The 21,633-nt window shown below is 52.2% G+C and overlaps 1 protein-coding gene across 1 annotated transcript; it reads left to right on the forward strand.

Annotated features, from left to right (window-relative positions):
• The first annotated feature begins 2,812 nt into the window (after positions 1-2,812).
• On the forward strand, positions 2,813-5,681 carry LOC117002942 (zona pellucida sperm-binding protein 3-like). Its single transcript, XM_033072489.1, has 9 exons — positions 2,813-3,208; positions 3,577-3,695; positions 3,779-3,882; positions 4,034-4,211; positions 4,289-4,409; positions 4,498-4,589; positions 4,667-4,824; positions 5,245-5,364; positions 5,548-5,681. The coding sequence occupies exons 1-9, from the start codon at positions 2,813-2,815 to the stop codon at positions 5,679-5,681; spliced, it is 1,422 nt and encodes a 473-aa protein (XP_032928380.1).
• The last annotated feature ends 15,952 nt before the right edge of the window (positions 5,682-21,633 follow it).

Here is a 21,633-nt window from a genome sequence, read left to right on the forward strand (position 1 = left end):
AAGCTTTCTTTTCCCAGCTCTGCAGGAATGACTCCTTGGCTCTGTGCCTCAGTTTCCCCCCTGCAGAGGATGCTGAGTGCTGCAGGAGATGCTGTTTTAGCTGGCTGTTTTCTGGCTCTCTCTGCAGCAGAGCAGATGTGCAGCCCCCAACCCTGTGAGCCCATTCTGCTCCAATGCCACCCCTTGTGCTCTTATTCCTCCTCCTCCACTGAAGTGTTGGCTCATTCCCTGCTCTCCAGACCAGCAGGAAGGTGCACTTTCTCAGCCCTGCTGCCCAAGTACTGCTCCATGGCCTTGCTGGCAATCAAGTGCTTCCTTCCTCGCAGGACTGTGGCTTTGGAACTCTGTGCATCTCTCTCATCACGAGAAGTTATTTCTCTGTTCATTAGCGCTTATCTGCTGTGAAAATCTGTCCCCCCCTGAGTCCTCGTGCCATCAGTCATGACAATGGCTCATCACAGCCCCGCTGGCTCAGTGAGTGGCTCATTGTCCCCGTGCTGGAGCATATGTTCTCCTGCCTTAATGCTGCCCCACACACGGGCTCCTGCACGAGGAGCAGCTGTGGAGAGGCTCAGCGGAGCTCCCGAGGGTCAGCCGAGTGTAATATCCGTAAGGAAGAGCGCTCGGCTCTGCGGAGCATCGCCAGGAGCAGCGGTGCAGAAACGCCCAGGGGTGTAGGGCAGCAGCAGGGCAGCGGGACAGGGCTCAGGGAGGGCTCGGCTCCTGCCGGGCTCAGCTGTGTTTGCACGGAATGGAAAGGCTGCGATCTTTTCATCCTGAGCAGGGCACTGCTCCTGCATCCACCCGAGTGACCCCTCGGGGAAGGGTTCGGCTGCTCTGGAGCTGGAGGCACCTTCAGGGGTGGAGAATCTCTTGGGGCTGTTGCACTGACCACAGAGTGACCCACAGGGCTGGGACCTTCACCTGCAGAGGTGCTGAGAATTCCAGGGGGTGAGAAATCCACACTGGAAAAGGAAAGCATGGGAAGGGGCTGTGCGAGGCTCTTCGGGATCCTGGATGCTTCCATCCGGAATAGCATGAACAGGGTTTTGGGAGCAAGCGCCCATCCCCGGGGATCTGGGTCCCACAGAGGTTGGGCAGATCAAATCCTGGATCCTGGGCCATTCCTGATGTTGGGATGGGGAATGGAGCTGTGGGAAGCAGGAACATCTCCTCCCACCCCCCTGGATCCCTCTGGATGCAGGAACATTCCCTCCCATCCCTCTGGATGTAGGAACATCTCCTCCCACCCCCCTGGATCCCTCTGGATGCAGGAACATTCCCTCCCATCCCTCTGGATGTAGGAACATCTCCTCCTATCCCCCTGGATCCCTCTGGATGTAGGAACATCCCCTCCCATCCCCCTGGATCCCTCTGGATTCAGGAACATCCCCTCCCATCCTACTGGATCCCTCTGGATTCAGGAACATCCCCTCCCATCCCCCTGGATCCCTCTGGATGTAGGAACATCCCCTCCCATCCCCCTGGATCCCTCTGGATTCAGGAACATCCCCTCCCATCCCCCTGGATCCCTCTGGATGTAGGAACATCCCCTCCCATCCCTCTGGATCCCTCTGGATGCAGGAACATCCCCTCCCATTCCCCTGGATCCCTCTGGATGCAGGAATATCTCCTCCCATCCCTCTGGATGCAGGTACATCCCCTCCCATCCCTCTGGAGCCCCCCAAGCAGCCCCATCCCCCTGGATAAAACATTCCAGGACAGCTTCAGGATAAGCCAGGCTGGGACCTGCCCCATTCCTGTGGAATTCATGGAGAGCCATGGAGAGGTTTGCCTTGTCCCATCATTTATTCATCGTCCCTAAAAACACCCAGGACAAGGCCAGGACAGCGGGATGGTGCCAGAGGGGGGTGTGGGAGTGACATTATGGGTGCTGCAGGGGACAGCAGGACCTGAAGGGACAATTTCCACCAGGAATTCGGGCTAGGTCAGAGCTTGGCTCATTCCCTACAAGTGACTCATCCCTAGCGCATCCCACAGATCCTGGAAGAGGGAGGTAAACGCTCCAGCCCCGTTTCCCGGTAAAAAGCCCCATAAATAAATCCCGAGGCCAAAATTCCTCCCAGTTCTCCATGAGGACTGGGAATTCTCCGGGAATACCCGCAGAGATCGGGGGCGCCCTGGCCAGGCTATGCCACTCCCGAGTGTCCCCAACCTCTCCCGCAGCTGTGCAGGGCCATTGTCACCCTCCTGTGCCCACCAGCGGCGGTGCCAATCAGCGCAATTAACACACGCAGGCTAATTAATCTCTGGATTCCGCTTGCCGGGCCCTGACCGGCTCTTCACCTCTGTTTTCCATGCAAATGAACGCGTTATGGTGCCATCATTAGCCAGGCGCAATTCCAGGGAAATCGAGCACGGACAGACCCCAAAGAGCCCGGGTGGGGTTGGCACATCCGCAGTTCTGAATGCACCGCCTGGATTTGGGGAAATCCCGGGAGGATCAAGGGGGAAATGTCCGGCAGAGCCTCGTTGGCCACAATCTGCTCTGGCTCAGGGAGCGAGGGGGACACGGGTGACATTGATGCCACGGCAGCCGAGCAGGACGTGGAACAAACGGGACAATTCCCGGCTGCAGGGGGAGGGATCGGCCCAGCTGGGTCCCGTTATCCCGAGTGAGATCCCCAGCTGGACCCCGTTATCCCGAGTGAGATCCCCAGCTGGATCCCGTTATCCCGAGTGAGATCCCCAGCTGGCTCCCGTTATCCCGGCGGGGAAATCCCCCGGCATGCTCCCATAAAAAGCTCCCTCGCAGCCTCCTTTCCCATGCGCTGCTGTTCCTGGGGCCAGGATGGGGTTTGGGAGTTGCTTTGGGATGTCTCTGCTCTGCTGGGTGTTGGCTTCGGCCGCATCCTCTGATCCCTGGGGTTTTCCCCTGAGGAACTCCGGGACGTGGCGGCTGCGGGGTGACTCCTCCCGGGGCCATGTCCCCTCCGTGTCGCAGCCCTGGGCGCGGGTGGATCTGTCGCAGCTGCGGGCGCTGTCCCCGCAGCCCGCGGTGGCCGTGCGGTGCCAGGAGGGGCAGCTGGCGGTCACCGTGCGCAGGGACCTCTTTGGCACCGGGCGCCCGGTGCGGGTAGCGGAGCTGAGCCTAGGCACGGCATCCTGCCCGCCCCTGTCCCCAAACCCCGCCCAGGCCTTTGTCACCTTCGTGGCCGCGCTGCACGAGTGCGGCAGCACCCTGCAGGTGAGCGGCACCGGGGACGGGCGGCCACGGGGTGACGGTGTCACCCTCGGAGGTGCTGGTGGGTTTGGGGCGAGGAGTGCCCGGAGCAGGGATGGGTTTTGTGGTATGGATATCCTGGGTGTGATGCACACTCAGCAGTGGGTTTGGGAATAGATGCAGGAATTTATGGGATAACGGGTCCTGAGGTGCTGTGCCCAATTCCTGGAGGCTCTGTGACCTCCTTCAAGCTGGCACCTGTTTGGGGTCCCAGCACAAAGCTCCGGGGTGTCCTGTGGGATTGGGAGTGTGGCCTCTGTGTCCCAGCACAGTCCCTGCTGGTGCAGAGTTTGTTTTCCTGATCTTTCCCCTCTCCCAAATCCTCCTTCCAGGTGACCCCGGACTCCCTGATCTACAGAACCACCCTGTTCTACAAACCCACCCGTTCTGGCAACCCCCTTATCGTGAGGGCCACCCCGGCCGAGGTCCCCATTGAATGTCACTACCCCAGGTGAGCGGTGGGGGCTGTCCCCGTGCTGCCATGGCCCTGAGGTGCCGCTGCCACCCCAGGCAATTCCCATTGCTTCCCTTTAGGAGGAGCAACGTGAGCAGCGGTGCCGTGCATCCCACATGGCTCCCGTTCCGCTCCACGGTGGCGGCGGAGGAGCGGCTCCGGTTCTCCCTGCGCCTCATGGACGGTGGGTGCAGCCCTGGTGGCCTTGTGTCCCTCGGCTCCTGGGGACATCCTGGGAGCCACATCCACCCCATGGGGGTTACCGCACTTTTAAGCGGTTCCACGCTCCCGGGGAGTCCCCAAAGTGACCCCATTCCCTGGAATCTGCATTCCAGACGAGTGGAGCAGGGAGAGGCTCTCCAATGGCTTCCAGCTTGGGGACAGCCTCCGCTTCCAGGCCGATGTCACCTCGGAGGGCCACGTGCCCCTGCGGCTCTTCGTGGAGCAGTGCGTGGCCACCGCCACCCCCGACAGGAGCGCGTCCCCTCGCTACGCCTTCATCGACCTGGGCGGGTAAGGCCGGCTCTGCGGCTGCCTGGGCAATCCCGGGTTGCTGTGGGGAATCCCGAGTGACTCCAGCCCTTCCCCAGGTGCCTGGTGGACAGCAGGGCAGAGGACACCGGCTCGGCCTTCGTGTCCCCGCGGCCCCGGCCGGAGTCGCTGCGGTTCTTGGTGGATGCCTTCAAATTCGCTGGAGACGTGGGGAATCTGGTGAGGTGTTGTTTCCACCCCTCCTCCATAGGGAAAAAAGCCCTAAAATCTCTGAGATTAATGAATTTTCCTTGATTTCCCCTGCCAGCTCTACATCAGCTGCCACCTGCGGGTGTCCCCGGCGGCTCAAGCCCCGAATCCCTGGAATAAAGCGTGTTCCTTCAGCAAAGCCAGCGGCCTGTGAGTGTCCCTGCCGCGGGGAGGGGACCCGTGTGTGCAGGCGGGCACACACCGTGACTCTGGTGGCTCTGTTGCAGGTGGGCGCCCTTGGAGGGCACCGCGGCCATCTGCAGCTGCTGTGACACCGGCAGCTGTCCCTCTCCTGGAGGAGATTCCCGGGAATTCCGCGCTGCCGGGAATGCCCTCCCCGCACGGATGGGCAGGCGAGTGAGGAGGGACAGCCCCGGACAGAGAGGTGTGTCCCAAAGGTGTCCCCAGGGCCCCTCGGGATGGCGGGGCGGGGATTTGGCACGGTTTAAGGACAAACCTGGCTCCTCTGTGGTGTCATTAGGGAAGGGATTTTAAAAGGAAAAAGGGGAATTTGGGGGGGATAATGTGGGGAAAAAAATTCTGTGCACAACTGTTGCTCATCCCGGGAAGTGTCCCAGGCCAGGCTGAAACTGCCTGGGGTAGTGGGAGGTGTCCCTGCCCATGGCACTGTCTGGGCTTTGAGGTCCCTTCTGTCCCAAACCTTTCCATGATTCTATCCTGACTGTGTCCTTGCATTGAAAACCCCTGGGATTCTGCCCTTCTAGTGTCAATCTCCATGTAATTCCCAAATTCCAGTACAAGCAGCAATTCCCTCTCTCTGGTACTCATTCCCATCTTTTTCTAGATGGGCTCTCAGGACTGACTGAGGCTGATGTCTCCGTGGGACCTCTGCTAATCCTGGAGCCATCTCAGGGATTAATGAGCCCCTCTGGAAGCCCAGGATCAACCAGGAACACCCCCCAGGGTAGGGATTGCTGTGGGGTCTTTGTTGGGTTGTGTCTTCAGCCTCACCTGTGAATTCCCAGTGATTTCACAAAGGGAAGCTCTGGAACAATCCCCCAGAGCTGCCCTATGGGCTCTTTCCCAAGGACTGGATGGGGGCTGGGAAGCCAATAAATGAGTGTTGAGTGGGTTTTGTCCCTTCCAGGTGCTGCTGGTGGAATTCCTGTGGTGATCCAGGGGGTCCTGCTGGCAGCAGCCACTCTGCTGAGCCTGACTGCCCTGGGAGTGCTTGTGGGAATGTGCTGGAAAAGGCTCTGTCCTCTGGGAATGTCCCAGTGATCTGAATCCCAATAAAGAAAAAAGCATTATTTGCCTTCTGGTGTTCTCTGTGGGGTGGGAGGGGCCCCAGGTGGCTTTGGATGGGAGTCCATGTTCCAGGAAAGGGGTGGAATTGGGGATGGGAAGCTGCTGCCACCTGGAAGTGATTCCTAAGCCTCCAAGCCCTTGGATTTGGGAAGTGGAGTTTCCAAAGGGCTGTATCCATGGAAAGGAATCCTAAAGGTGTGGCTTACCTTTTAGGGGTTTATTCATGTTCTGAGGTTCTAAGTGATTTCCTAATCTAGGAATTCCTGCTTTCCTTTCCAATTCCCACTTTCCTTTCCTTATGCAGTGGGATGCAGGAATCAGGCTCCCTTGGAGGATACAAGGGCAGCTGGCATTCTGGGATTTTGGTTTGTTTTAGTGCTGAGTTTGGCTTCTCTACAGGGGAGAACTGGGAAAGCCTTGGGAATGGGAAAGGGCTGGAGGTGCTTGTGTTATGCAGGGGCTGGATGGGAATGAATTCCACTGTTTTTATGGAATGTGACAGCTCTGGGATGAGCACAGCAATGCGATTGCATTCCTTGGGCCATGGTTGGAGCTGGGGGCTCTTCCTGGGATGATCCCATTCCAGGGCAGATGCTGTAGGTTCTGGGGCTGTGTTGGGGGAGGAAAAGGCTGCATTATCTGAGATGAGTGCCCTCCACACCTCTGCACTCCTTCTCCTGGTTTGTTTTGGCTCCAAAGAACTTCTGGGGACATCCATTGCAAAGAGAAGTCTGCTTGGGTAAGCACAGAATCCTCCTGTAGTTTGATGGTGTGGTCATGGTCCATCCTTTGAAGATGTCTCTGCATGCAGGTGGAAGGCAGGACTGAGATCTGCATGCCTGAACTTGCTGATTAGAGCTCCATAAATTAGCCACCAGCTCAGATCCCCCTGAATGATCTCTGGCTCGTCTCCTGTGACAAATTTGGTACAGTTGGTTGGGTGGCAGATTCAATTACTGGCATGGAATAAAATCCTCTCCAAGATTTTTTAAGGATTGAGTGTTCAAAAATTGGTGTAATTGGAATAAAGGTAGAGGAACAGTTAAACTGCATGAGAGGAACTGAAAACGGTAAAGAAAAGGGAATAATATGCAAGATGTCATGAATGTGTTTGGAAGCAGCGTGTCTTTGTTAGGAACACAAAGAAAAGGAAATGAGACGGTTAGAAGATGAGTTTGAACAATGAAAGAGACAAAAAGAGCTGTTATCTCTGAATATAACAATTGCAGAAACAACTGGGGTGGGGGGAAGGAAAAAGAGTAGAGGACAAACTAGAATTTATGATCTGATGTATTAGGTCCCAAAAAGATCCATTAGTTAATTGCCTCTCCAGAAGATTGGGATAGAGATATATGGAGGGACCCTGACTGGGAATTTAGGGATGACAGTAAATTAGGTGAATTGTAGTTTATTAAAATTGAATTGAGCCCCAAGGGGGGAATCAAAGAAATACCACCAGAACCGTTCTGTGGGACACTCTTCAATTGGAAAATTTGCAAGAAAAATATGACCAGAAGCCTGGCAAGAGTGGAACTGGGTATTTATGGTGTCTTTGTCTAGGGCACATCATATGAAACCCAAGGTGAAGGGGAGTGGCTTTTGGGCACCAGGGGTGGCTTTAACGAGAGAATGAGATTCTAACAATGAATCACATTCCATCACACACTGAACAGCTGACTGCAAGGGAATAAACCCTGGGGAATGGGACAAACCACTGCTACTCCTATATATTCATTAAACACCTTTCAGCCCTGCCTCAGCTCCCACAGAGCCCCAGGCCTTGAAGGTGGAACCCCCTGCTCTTAAAAACTATCACATAATGAAAGGAGATGTAAAAGACAACAGTAGAACTAAACAACATTAATTTTGGGTGGATACACTAGCAGGGGTAACCAGTTTGAGTCCCCCCACTGAGACTTGTCCTATTCCCCTCTTCAGCACCCGTGCTGGGTTATACCAAAATCCCAAAGCCCAGCCATTTGACCCAGAGCTAGTTTATCCATTAACAAACCTGATCTATGGGGTTTTCTATTTTTTTTTAAAGAAAATTGTATTTGTGCAAATCAATATGGTGATGGTTGTGATCATGTTGCAATGATAAATGCTAAAAACCAAGCTGTAACTGTACAAATTTAGGAGTTCCACCTGTTAATGTGGATTTGGCAGAGGGGAAATGTAAGCACAATATGTGAAAAACTTCCACTTCATTTTGGAGGGGTTGTCTACTTGCTTAGTTTTCAATGGGGTTCTTTGAAAAGGAATTATGGATCTAACCAGGCTGGCAGCTGCTCAATGAGCGTTACATCAGAATACATGGAAAGAGAAATAGTATCAGGTGTAATTCACCTATTTGTCTTGGAGATATAGTCTAAATATATATTAATTTAAGCTTGGATTGTTTATATTAATGCAGCAAAAATTACTTTAACCCTCACAATGTATCTTACTACCTCTTGGAATCTTAACTCCACAGATTTCTGAAACTGAGCCCAGTGGTATGAAAAAGAGAGGCCAGTAACAAGTGCTCCTTAATCCATTGTGGAGCCTCAGGCTGTGGAACTGTCACTGCAGGTTATTATCTCTGCACTTAAACCTACCTGCTTATCCTCCCTAAATACATCTGTGCAGGGCTGAACAGGTGAGCCCTCACCTCTCCAAAACCAGCCAGGAGAGGTGTGACTGGCATCCCAGGAACAGGATTAGGAGTATTAAATAAACAGCACACATGCTGAAGTTTTGGCAAATAAATTAAGCTTAGCAACAAGTGATTTTTATGAGCAAGTACACCTGCTAAAATCTTTGTTGGCATTAGGGACTAGTCAATGTCTCTTGACTTGGTATGTTGTCTAAATGGGAAAAAATTAATGAAAAGTACCCCCACCTAATTGTAAATGCGCTTGGCATCACCCAGAATAATGTCTCCATAACCCTCAGCTGTATCCAAGCTCAGTTGTAGGTGCAATCCACTGTGGCAATAAGGGAAAGTGATGAGGGCACCTTACCCACTGAGTTTCAAAAGGCAATTGGGGTAAATACATTCAACTCAAAAAGTAATTAAAAATATTATTATAATTCAAAAAGTATTTCTTATCTTAGTGGCATCAATTAAACTTATGACCCTTCCAGGAGTAGGGCCACAGCTTTTATCTTAACTCTAAGCAATATTTAATGGCTGGACTTGATGATTTTAGAGGGGTTTTCCAACCTAAATGATTCTATAAACCCAATAATTATTTTGGGGTTGAAGCAGCATGGAATTGTACTGTTAGAACCTGGAGAATGGGAACAAATGGCAGACTGTCACTGCTGCCACATGTGCTGTGCAGAGACAGCAAGGATTTATTTGTGAATGTAATGCTGTTGAGACCCAAGACATTTGTCTTGACACTGAACAAAATGTTTGTCATTTTGAAATACATCCTGGAGAGACCTCTGAGGCTGTGCTTAGATGTGTTGGGAATGGATGTGCTTGCATGAGAGCCCCTTGTGATTCCCTATTTATAGAGAATATGCACACTCCCTCAAATATCTGTAATTTTATTAAAATTATGGGATGCAACTTTAACTATGCAGTCACAACCCACCATGTCCCAGCCAGAGTGAACAAAGGTGGAAAACATCACTGGTGAGAAAATCTGCTCAGGTGGTCACCAAGAGCCACTGGGGCTGTGAATTAGATGTTCCACCTAATTGTAGTCTTGTTAATCATTGTAGTTCTGTGTTCATTGCTCTACTTTTGTTTACATGTCAAATTACAGCTTGTATCAAAGTATAATAGCTATGAGTGGATGTGTGGGTATTAAGGGATTGGCAAATCTGAGATATTATCTTATTTACCAGCCTATTACCCACTCAGTAAATTAACTTCTAGCTCAGATCTGCTTGAATGATCCCTGACTCTTCTGCAAGGTGGGGGGTGACATTCACTGAGTGGAAGGTGCACTGTGGGATTTGAAGTCATCTTTTCTCCTGTTCTGCTCCATTTTCCCCCCCTTGCTGAGAATCTCCATCCTCTGATGGTTCTTATCTCTTTCCAGCTTGCCACGAGTGGGATGGGTGGGATTTGTGTTCAGTGGCTTTGGGGTCAGTGTTAGCTCACATCCAGCTGAGAGGGGACACTGAGATCTCCAGTGCAGGAATTGGCATTACACTTGTTCTACCTGCTGCCTCCTAGGTCTGGAATGGGGGGGAATAGGAGGAAAGGGCTGTGAGGTGGAGATGCTGTGGTTATTGTTGTTTGCAGGTGGGTCAGGGCATGAGCTGGCAGTGCAGAGCACAGAGAAGAACCCAGACCCACCTGGGTGTCCAGAGTGGGTGTGCTGCTTGAGGTGCTGCATCCTTAATGTGTTTGAATCCAAATTTCTAGGAACTCTTTACAGAAGGACAATGCTGATCCCATAAAAAATAATGGGCTTTGAACTCCATCAGTCCTCCTGCTGTCATTGAACACCTCTGCCTGTGTTGTCAATTCAAAGAGCTGCCATTCTGGGGGTAAAAAGGGGCTTCTAAGGGACAGTCATGAAGCATTTGGGGAGAAAACCAAGCTTTAAACAGCTGCAAAGAAAGCCAAGGGCTGGGAGCTGAGTCCTGCTGCCTGTGTGTGCACATCAGTGTTGGGTTAGCCAGTGGCCTGGCTTGTTTGCCTCTCTGATGATACCAGATGACTTCTTGGCCCACTGCATCATCTGGAGAAAAACAGCTGAACAAATGGAGATGTGCAGCTGATCTGCAGTTCTGGGACTTGTTTTGAATCTTGTGGGCTTTGGATTTTTTTTATTTTGTTTTGTTTTTCACTGCTGAGCTCTGAGGGGATTTGGATATTTGACTCTCCCCAGCCTGCTGGCCTTGGCAGGAAGGTTTTAACTTCTCAGCACTGAATAAGGTAACTGTGAGAGTGGGAATGCTTCAGCCAGCCAGGACTAGGAGCTGATTTATTACTCAATAGAGCCATTGAGGAGCTGGAAATGGATGTGATTTGTACTCAGGGCCAGTGCTGGCTTGCTGGGATGAATTCTGTTCAAACCATCACCTGTGAGTGCAGCCTTCCCTGCCCTTTATATCCACTGGGATCCCCACTGCTGCTCCCCCTGTTTTCTTCTCCCTGCCCACACAGGATTAGCCAGCCCCGATATAATCTCTTCATCCCTACTGAACCGCTGAGAAACCCTGTGCCAGCTGTTCTTGAGAGGGGGGAAAAAAATAAAAAAGGCAGCTCTTTTCTGATTTTCAAAACTTAGAGAGGGGGAGGGAGGAAACGTGGGGTGTGGAGGAACTGGGGAGAATAATTGGGCAATTCCCAGCATCCTCGATGGCAGCTCTTAAGCAATTCCGGGGACTCAGCAGCACCCTTATCACAGCACGTTCTGGGAGATTACCCGTCTGCTCAGCTGGCAATTAGAGCTGGGGAAATGGGAAGCTGCCACTTAGCTCTGACTTTGTAGAGGCTGTTTGCACTTCCCCAGGCACTGCAGGGAAGGAGGGGTGTGAGTATCTGTGGGGAAGATTAAGTGTGAGCTGCCTTTCCCATGCTGGGAGCGGGGTTGGGGACAGGGTGGCTGGAAGGGAATAAAGGCTCTGCTCCTTTTTCTTTCATAGTTTTTCTGTCGAACTGGAAAGCATAAGCTGCTCCCTGGTCCTGTGTTTTATCCTGTTCTAACTTTCCCTCTATCTTTGTTTGCAGTTTTGGGTAACTTTGCTTGCTGATGCCATCTGTGAGTGCACCAGGGCTGTGTGTTTATGTGCCAGCTTCATTTGCAGTGGAAAAGTGCTGAGCTGAGTGAGAGATTTGGGCCACGAACCTCCTGTGAGATCCTGCTCAGGTCAGCAGGGAGGGTGCATTTTGGTTGTCTTTGCTACTGAAGAGGTTAATGAACCTTACCCCATCCCATGCTGTGGTGCCTCACAGGACTTGAATGATAAAATATCCTTTAGCCTCGGCTGCTTTGGTGGCTGCTGGTGCTTTGTGGGGACACACTGGCCCCACTGGGAGGGTGGCAAGCCCTCATCTCTGGCCTCCACAGGGCTCCATGGGGTTCAGTGCTGCACCCAGGGACACTGCCCAGCTCCTCTGGTGGGGTTTGGAGGCTCAAATATGGCAAGGTAAGGAAAGGGCTGGAAGAGGAGGGTGAAGATCCCTGCTGGTCCCTTCAGCCCTGTTTGCAGCCCCCAGGCACCAGAGGCTTGGCGTGGCCCAGGCTGGTGGGTCCGTGCTGAGGGTGGAGCAGCCACCCTGTCCTGCCAGGCAGCTCCCTGCTCCTGGGGACAGCCACCTGCTCTTCCATGGCTCTACCCTGCTGCTGTGCAGGCTGAGCTGGCCCCAGGGCTGCTCAGCACCATGGATGGAGTGGGTGCCACCAGGTGCCTCTGTCCTGCGGGCTCAGCAGGAACCTCACGCTTTGGAATTAATTTCAGGGTTTTTTTTTCTTTTTTCCCTTGCCGATTTATCTCTGGAGTTTTCTAGGCCAGCTGTCCTCCTTTATTATCCTCACGCTACCTATTTATCTCGCCTGTCCCTTCTCCTCCCCGCTTCCCTCCCCTCGCTTTGCCTGTCCGTGGCTGAGCTCCTGCCCGCCAGCAAAAACAAGGCACGGTGCTGGAGCGTGACAGCTCCTGCTGAACCACAGCATCCCGACAGCCAGGGCCGAGTCAGCAGAGCCATCCACCCTCCATCCCTGCACCCAGCCCCTGCTGCTGGCCCTGCACCCAACCCCGGCTGCCACGGGTGTCCCGGCACCTTGCAACAGCTGTGGGAGGAAGGAGCTGCCCTCCTCCCCCTCTGTGTGTGCTGTGCCCAGCCCAGCTCCTGCCCCAGCCCCTGTGTGTGCTGTGCCCAGCACAGCTCCTGCCCCAGCTCCTGTGTGTGCTGTGCCCAGCACAGCTCCTGCCCCAGCTCCTGTGGGTACTGTGCCCAGCACAGCTCCTGCCCCAGCTCCTGTGGGTACTGTGCTCAGCTCCTGCCCCAGCTCCTGTGGGTGCTGTGCCCAGCTCAGCTCCTGCCCCAGCTCGGCTCCTGCCCCAGCTCCTGTGGGTGCTGTGCCCAGCTCAGCTCCTGCCCCAGCTCGGCTCCTGCCCCAGCTCCTGTGGGTGCTGTGCTCTGCACAGCTCCTGCCCCAGCTCCTGTGTGTGCTGTGCCCAGCTCCTGCCCCAGCTCCTGTGTGTGCTGTGCACTGCACAGCTCCTGCCCCAGCTCCTGTGTGTGCTGTGCACTGCACAGCTCCTGCCCCAGCTCCTGTGGGTGCTGTGCACTGCACAGCTCCTGCCCCAGCTCCTGTGGGTGCTGTGCACTGCACAGCTCCTGCCCCAGCTCCTGTGGGTGCTGTGCCCAGCACAGCTCCTGCCCCAGCTCCTGTGGGTGCTGTGCTGTGCCCAGCTCCTGCCCCAGCTCCTGTGGGTGCTGTGCCCAGCACAGCTCCTGCCCCAGCTCCTGTGGGTGCTGTGCCCAGCACAGCTCCTGCCCCAGCTCCTGCGGGTGCTGTGCCCAGCCCAGCTCTTGCCCCAGCTCCTGTGGGTACTGTGCTCTGCACAATTCCTTTCCCACCACCTGCTGCCACCCCTGCTCCTCTGACAGCCCCAGGACAGAGCCAGGGCAGTGCTGCCCCTCTGCAGAGCATCCTTCTTTCATGGGCTTGGTTGTGGTCACTGTGCCTCTATGCATGGCTGTGGTGGGCACAGAGCAACCAATGATAATAATAAATAGTAATAATAAAAATAACAGTACTAACATCCTGCAGTTTTGTCTTTGTTCTGGGTGTTGTCTGTTGAGAGAAATGGGTGGGAGGGTTCGAAGAGAGGAGATGAAAGTCCTGGCCTAGAGTGGCTGTGGCTACAAAGAAGAGGCCAGGGGCTGTTCTATGGCCCAACCAACAGCAACAAAAAAACACCCCCAAAACCCAAACCACACCAACCAACTGACCAAAAACTCTCCCTCAAACCCCCAAACACAGCCAATAATAATAACAGTAATGTTAGCTCAGGTATTATAAACACAGCTTTTATCCCACCATGCTTCAATTCAGCCCTTGCTTCCCCTTCTGCTGCCCTGCAGCCTCTGTGCCCGGCCATGAACAAACCAGATGGAGCCTTCAGTCAGAGGGCCACAATGGAAGTAGGTGTAGGAAACCCTGCACCAAAATATCCTGTGCATAATTTTATTCCCTCTTATCCCACATGCCAGCTCTATCCCACAGCAGAGCTCTCATATGAAATCAGGCTGAGCAGAAACAGCCTGATGCTTCAGAGATGTGCCTTCAGAGCCTGGAGAGAAACTAACCCTTCATTGCCCACAGCTGTAGGACACAGATGTGCCTCAGCCTGGCCTTTTCCAGATCCATATTGTGCCTGTTTTAGAGCTTCTGGGGAGCCCCAGGCTTGCATGTGTACTGTGTGCCAAGACAGCAGTGCACAGGGTGCCAGGGAAGGGCCAGAGGGCTGATGTAGGTGAGATGTTGTAGCACGGCTGAGTTACAAGCTCCAGGCCTCTGGGGCAGGGCTGTGCAAAGCCACAGCTCTGCCTCCAGATGTGCAGAACATCACCAACCCCTCTGGCAAGGGGAGCAGGAAGGAAATTGAGTTTGAGCTGTACTTTCCCAGTCACACTGACTCCTTCTCCATCATCCTGGCACTGTCAAACCGTGTCACGATCCTCCTGACAAGCTTTTGGGGTAAAGGCAAGCAAAAGCAAGCAGTCAAATTTCACTTCTGGAAGCAACAGGACAGTGGCAGAGCCTTTGATGCCTTGTTCAGCCTGGCAGGCAGAGATGTTCCAAATGGCTCTGACTCAGCACAGCTGGAGAGCTTTATGAGCCACATGTGGAGTGTTCAGTGAGACCCTCAATGGAGAGCACAAAGGGCAGTGTCCCACCTGCCTGGAGACTTAGAGAAGTAAGGAGGCTTAATCAGCATGAATCCCACTGGGGGAAAAAAATCAGCAAAAGTTGTTTGGAAAAGGCTCTACCTGGTGGTTTGAAAATGTGGATGCCTGCCTTGGATGGGCAGGGAGGGCATGGGAACTCCTGAAGCATTTGGAGATAGGAATTGTCCATCAGGAGAAGGACACTCCAAGCCAAAAAGATCTGGAGGGGAAGGTGACCTTGTTCTGCTCTGCTTAAATCTTCAGGGCTGGAAGAAGTAGTGAACAGGGTAACTGTGCTCCCACCTCCCAAAACAGAAGTAAATTTGGGGTCTGGAGGGAGAGAGAAAGAGTGGAGAGGGATTTCTGACAAGGAATAACTTTAAGCTGAAGGAGGGTAGATTTAGATCTGATATTGGGAAGAAATTCTTCCTTGTGAGGGTGGGCAGGCCCTGGCACAGGGTGTCCAGAGAAGCTGTGGCTGCCCCTGGATCCCTGGAAGTGTCCAAGGCCAGGCTGGATGGGGCTTGGAGCAGCCTGGTCTGGTGAAAAGTGTGACAGGAAACCTGGACCAGATGGTCTTTAAGGTTCCTTCCAGCCCAAACCATCCTGTGAGTCTCTAAATCCTTAGGTTAAGCTGTGCAATTGCAGTGAATCATTCCAGTGGGCAAATTATCCAGTGTTCATGTGGGACCTGATCTTATCTGGAATGCTACACAGGAGAGACAAAAGCTCAGGTGAAAAAAGTAAATGGAAAGTGTCTCATGCCGTGCAGAAAGCAGGACCTGCATCTTCTGGTTGATGGAAGAAAGTGCCTCCATCTAAGTCCTCAGGGTGTAAATTCCATCTCCAGAAAATAGGCTGAGTGCACCAATGGAGACACCATTTTCCAGGACCCTTGCACATGATGGCCTGGTAAAATTGTTATTTTTAAGGTGGCCAAATTTTGGAGAGAGAGAAAGCAAATTTTGTGTTAGCAAGGGACTGCAGAGGCTGTGGGTGACTGCGCTGTTTGATGCTATTGTGCTGGGCTCAGGCCTGAAAGGGGCTGCTAACCTCCAGGAGGATTAGAGGGAACATGGAAAGGAAAACCCTGAATTTGGATTAAAGATGTTTAAAAGTCTCTTGTATCAGCAAGCTCTTTTCTCCAGGAGAGATTAGGAGTGCAGCTTCTCTCAACAGCTCTGTTAATCTGGTCTCCATGGAAACAGGATGATGTTAGTGGTGACACACTCCCCTAAATGGCTTCTCAGCACCTGTGTGAAGGGGGGAGACTGGCTTTGGTTTGTCACCTGAATCTGGTTAGTTTGTCCCCTGTCAGTCCCTGACAGCTGCTGCTGGGGATGTTTTTGCTGCTGGTTTTGTGCTGGTGGGACCTGCACCAGTTCCCCCACGCTGCAGAGATTTTACTGGAGAATTCACAGACAGGCTCGAGCCTCCACACTGAACCCAACCAGCCCAGAAAAAGCCACAGACTTTCACACAATGATGTTTTTGCTGGTGCTGCTGAACGGGACAGGCTGGGGCTGTTTTGCAAAAGTCTCCCACCCTCCTACACTGCCCAGGGTGGCCGAGTGACTCCTTGTGGTGACACCACGTGCAGGAGTGGGGTCTGCTGCAGTGACCACTCCTGGACTGATACATGGGCAAGGCATTGAGCAAGAAGCTGGGAAATTTGCCCTGTCTTAAAGCAAAACCAGCCTTGCAAAGCCCAGCCAGCAGTAAACACCGAGGCAGAGCTGGTGCAGCTTTGCTCTGTGCCTGAGTGTGCAGGGGACAGAAGAAAAGCCTGTCCCAGGGATTTGCCTCAAAATGCAACGTGGATGTGCTAATGTGGCCATCCAGGCTGGGGGTGAAATGGTGGGTGGCTTGTAAACGTTCCCTGCATCTTTCTAAATCCCTTTTCATCCTGAGTCACACGCAGAAGAGCGTGGGTGAGTGCGAGTAGGCAGAGGGAGAGGGGTGGTGGGGCTGCATGAATTTGGATATGCACATCAGCTATCAAACACAGTGCAAAATTGCTGTGAAAGCAATGAAAAAAGATAAATTTCGTGTTACAGTCTTCCGATGATGAGCTACTGCTGTTACTGCTTTCTGTGTTAGTGGAGTTAAAGTGGGACTTGTTGAGATCAGCAAAGAGCCTTCTGCACCTCTCCTCTTCCTAACTCTTTCCTCTTTCTCTCCCCACTGCTCCACAGTTGCATTTCCCAGTGGATCTCAGCCAGATGTGTAGGACTGCTGCTGCCTCTAGTCCTTACAGATCAGTCACGGGTTTGGCTAAAGAAAGTTGAAACAAAGAAAACAAAACACAAATGACCTTTATGTCTGTCTGACTCCAGCTCATGCTTTCAAAACATTCTATGCATCAGCTAATTCCACCCAGACCTGGAACTGTGTACTTAAAAACATCATGAAACCAATGAGTCGAGGGGACACTTTATCAGTGGTCCTGTTGGCCTCACTGTGAGCTCAGCCCTAAATCAGACCTCAGAGATTTTAATCTCAGAAACTCCAGAGCAATCCCAGCTTCCCTGGCAGAGCAGCTCACTGGCTTTCCTGGGGCACCTGGAATTGCACCAGAGCGAGTCTCTGGGTGTTCCCTGTAAATCCCATTGCTTTTTCAGCCTAGGTGACAGTTTTCACAGAAAACAAGGCTAGTCCAAACAGCCACTTCAGATTTAATCTATGAATGATGACTTAAATTAAAATGAAAAACCAGCTACAGCAGCCCAGTGCCACTAACACCAGGAAGCCTGTGGAAGCCCTGGTGTGGCTGTGCGAGACAGGGCTCTGCTCACCTGCCCAGGGAGCCCTTTCCCAGCTAGAGAGCCCTGGGGAGGGGTCCTGCAGCCTCATGTATCCTTTAAGGAACCATTCTATTCCAGAAAACAGGCAGATCCCACGTGGGCTGCACCCCAGCAGTCGTAATTCATCCCAGTTTATAAATAAGATGCTTTTCCTGGACTGCCAGGTCCCAGTGACATCTACAAGGCAAGCTGTGGTCTCTGTGGCCTGTGAATCATCTCTGATAATGGAGATCCTGCTGCTTTTTGTCAGCTGTACAGCACCAGGGTGTGGATGCACCCAGAGAGAGCTCCCTGGCACCATGGCAAAGGAAATTATTTCTTCTCTCTGGAGCAGAGCCCTGGTGGAGATCACCTGGGAGGGATGCTCTTAAGGGCAGAGCAAGGTGGTATTGTTCATCTTTGCTTTCCATGAGAGGTATTCCTGCCTCCCTGACCCAACCTGGGGAACATTCAGCCTTGTCCTTCCTCTCACCTCCCATTCATGCCTTCTCCTAGCACCAAGGCCATATTAAATCTGAATTTTCCCCTCTCTTGCCCTTGGAACTATTCAATGCCTGGCCTATGTGCAATAGCCTCCAGCAATAAGGGGAAAACTTCGGGTCTCAGCATCTATTTCTGCTTCTCCCTCTGGAGCATCAGCATCCTGGCCTCGGTCCCTGGAATCAGTTCAGAACCCAGATAAATCTGCTGTGTGCACCAGTGTCCTCTTTGTTGTGGCCACAGGAGTGCTGCCCTTTGTCAAAGTGAAATGGCATCAAAAACGGTGGGAATTAGACATGAGCTACACCTTGGAGGGAGGGTGAGACCTTTGCTGGGAGCAGCACTCAGGTGATGCTGCTGGAGGCACTGGCTCAGGGTGAAGTGTCTTGGGTGCTCTGCCTGCCCTGCACCCGTCTGGCACAGCTGACAGGGTGTCGTTTCCTCGCTCTGCATCTCCTCTGCAGCCAGGATAACAACACCTTGTGGGGGTGAGGCTGGATGTTCTTTGGCATTTGTCATCGACTCGCCTGCAAGCACCCTGGGGACACCTGTAAATAAGTGAGGGGCTGTGATTCAGCAGCTGCCACCATGGCCATTTCATGATCGCTTCCAAAGCCTTGAGTCTTTATTTGATTTGTGTTTTTGCAGTAAATTTGCTCCCCTCCACATGGGGAGCAGGGGAAGGGAACATGCTGGGAAGGAGCCACTGTGGGAACAGTGCAGGTCCTGGGAGGGATTGCAGGCTCCAGCCCAGCATCCTCCTTCCTCAGTGATGTGCTCCTGCTCTGGTGTTTCTCTCCCTTCTGTCTGCTCTGGTGAGTTTTCCTGATGCCTGTTATTGCTGGGCAGAGAGGCAAAAGAAATTGTTCAGGCCAGGCTTGTGGAGAAACAAGCAGGTGTCTGGCTGTGTTATCAAGGCAGCAATGCTTTTGCATCTCAGTGGTGGGACCAATATGAGACTGAGTGATCAGAGCAAAAAGCACAACTGTGTTCACCTCGAGGCTCTGAGCAGCAAAATTACAGCTTGGAATTAGGTTCAGGTTGCTGAGCTTGACTTTACTCATTTAATTCACCCAGTGCTTTGGGATTTTATTGGCATAGTTTTATGGGGCCACGAGGGGCTACACCTGCTGGGACATGCTGAGGTGAAAGTCCTTTCCTGTGTGTGGATGAGCTGGATGAAACTACAGAATGGAAGCATCTCTATTTTCTATAGGGTTTGTGGTCTCCCCTCTGCTAAAATGGCCTTAAGGAAGACCCTGACTTTGTCTCTGTTTGGCAGGGAGGGTGTTTGTCTGTCCCTTGTGCCAGGGTGGGTTAAGATGTGCTGAGCAGGGTTCTCCATTTCCACACTGATGTTTTGTGGGAAGGGGAATCAGTTTGCCCACAGGGTGGTGAACAGTAACCACAGGAGCACGTCTGCCCTTGCAGATCCTGCTGACTCCATGTGGCCCCAGCAGCAGCACTGAGCTCCACCCTGGCCCAAAGCCACCTGAATGTCAATTCTGTGATGTCTCTGCAGCTTGGTGAGTGACAACCCCCTCTGTGCCCTGGATGTGGAGGTGGAAGCAGCCACGGAGGCACCACAGCCAGGGTGGAGGGAAGATCCCTTGGCCAGGTCACCCTGCAGCTCTCCCTGTTTCTAATGAAGCCTCGTTCCTTTTGGCCACTCAACCTCTTCTGCTTTCAAGCTAACAAATTGGAAAAAAAAAAAAAAAGAGAAAAAGAAAAAAAAAAGGTAAAAAGCAAAGAGGAGGAGAAAAAGACAGAATGATATATTTTTGTTCACTCTCCCTCTCCTTCTTCATTCCTTTGAGCCATTTTTAACCCAAGCTAATTCAGCTGGAAATATTAATAACCCTATGAGGACACCACCTCCTTGTAATGAAGTGTAAAGGTCACTTCTGCTCAAATCACACAACTCTTTCATTTTGTTCTCTGCAAGGAACAGCTCCTCTCTTTAATTATTCAGTTTGCTTTTATACTGCAGCCGCTGCTCTCTTGTCTCTAATCTCTGACACTTCCCATTATGCAAGTCCCCAGGAGGACGGGCGATGTCACCTGCTGGGTCACCACCAGGGCCTGGATCTTGGGAGCAGCAATTGGGATCTGCCTGCTGGGGGAAGGAAGGGCTGGATGTGGAGTAGAAGAGCAGACTCTTGGGTTTCAGTGTTGTTCCTTTGATGGTGTGAGTTGGCTGGTGTTTCTTCAGGGTGTGGGCATTGCAAAATATGTTAATTTTTGGTTGGGTTGAATCCTCATGCATGAGGTGCCAGTTGATGAGATGGATAGCAGAGGGGCTGGAGGGGAGCTGGGGCATTCCTGCCCTCCTGATTTACCTGATGGGTGGATGGAGGTGGGAGGCTGTGGGATGGGAAGTGACCTCTGTGTGGTCACTCCTCACTGAGGAAGGTAATTGCTTGTGAAGCCCTGAGATGAACCAAAAACCTCTCAGGTCAGTGCAATGTCCTCCATGCTCACATATCTCCTGGGCCATGATGTCCATAGCCAGGGAGAAGAGAGAGAGAAATTAAATCCTGCTGCAAATGTGAGCACTCCTGGGACAGCCCATGGGAGTCACCAGCACAGAAATGGGCAATGGATTTGTGGAATGCCATTTTCTAGTGACGGATTTGGGGTCACATGGAAGTGCTCCCCAGACAGATACCCGAGAGAGGGCTGGGGAACAGGGCAGTAGGACCACTCTGGTCAGTGTGGAGCAGGGGGAAGGCTCAAGGGAGACTAAAGGGGCTCCAAAAGAGCTTGAGAGGGAATTTGGACATGGATTTTTAGTCATGGGACAAGGGGTAATGGCTTTAAACTGGCAGAGGGCAGGTTAAAATTAGATTTTAGGAAGAAATTTTTCCTTGTGAGGGTGGGCAGGCCGTGGCACAGGGTGCCCAGAGCAGCTGTGGCTGCCCCTGGATCCCTGGAAGTGTCCAAGGCCAGGCTGGATGGGGCTTGGAGCAGCCTGGGATGGTGAAAAGTGTCCCTGCCCATGCCAGAAGGGCTGGACTAAATCATCTTTGAGATCCCTCCCAACCTGAATAATTCTGTGATTCTACGATTTCAGTGGCTGAGGTGATTATTGCACTAATTATTACTGTAGCATCCTAAATAATTAATAACCATAATTAATTGTGTGGACCCAAGAGAGCAGAAACAACTTTTTTGGTGGCTGTAACCCCTCCCTCCCTCGAGCACTGCTCACTCCAGAACCTCTCTGAGTGTTTTATCTCCCTGAATGTTTAAATGACTTGAGCAATTTGGGGTTTCCTCTGTTTCCCCATGGGACTCCTCACTCTCTGCTCTAATTATAACACCACAGCAGCTGTTAATGCCCACAAACAAACACGGGTCCTCGGTAGTTGCAGTCAGTTAAGGTTTATATAATCATGTGAAGATTTGAGAGCTGAAAAGCTTTTCTCTGTGCACTGCATTAATCATTTAAAAGGAGCTTGACTGATGATTTTTGCATGTGTGTGTGGTTGTTTCCTTTTTTCCCCTGTGGAGTCCAGCTGTTGCTGGCTGTACGTGGTGTACTCAGCACCAACCAAACCATTGCCAAAGCCACAATGGCTTCTGAAAACTCCTTTTGACACTCATCTGGTGATTCATTCATGCAGGACATGGCTGTGCTGGTAGTGAAGAAACACATCCAGCCTCTGATGAGGATGTGGAGAACTTTGCAAGCAAAACCAGTGAGAGACTACAAGTCAAAAATACAATTTAATAGGGAAAAAACATTAAAATACAATAGTACAAAAGAAAACCACTGATAGAGTCAGAA

The sequence above is a fragment of the Catharus ustulatus genome, chromosome 14, assembly GCF_009819885.2.
Source record: "Catharus ustulatus isolate bCatUst1 chromosome 14, bCatUst1.pri.v2, whole genome shotgun sequence".
NCBI classification, from domain to species: domain Eukaryota; kingdom Metazoa; phylum Chordata; class Aves; order Passeriformes; family Turdidae; genus Catharus; species Catharus ustulatus.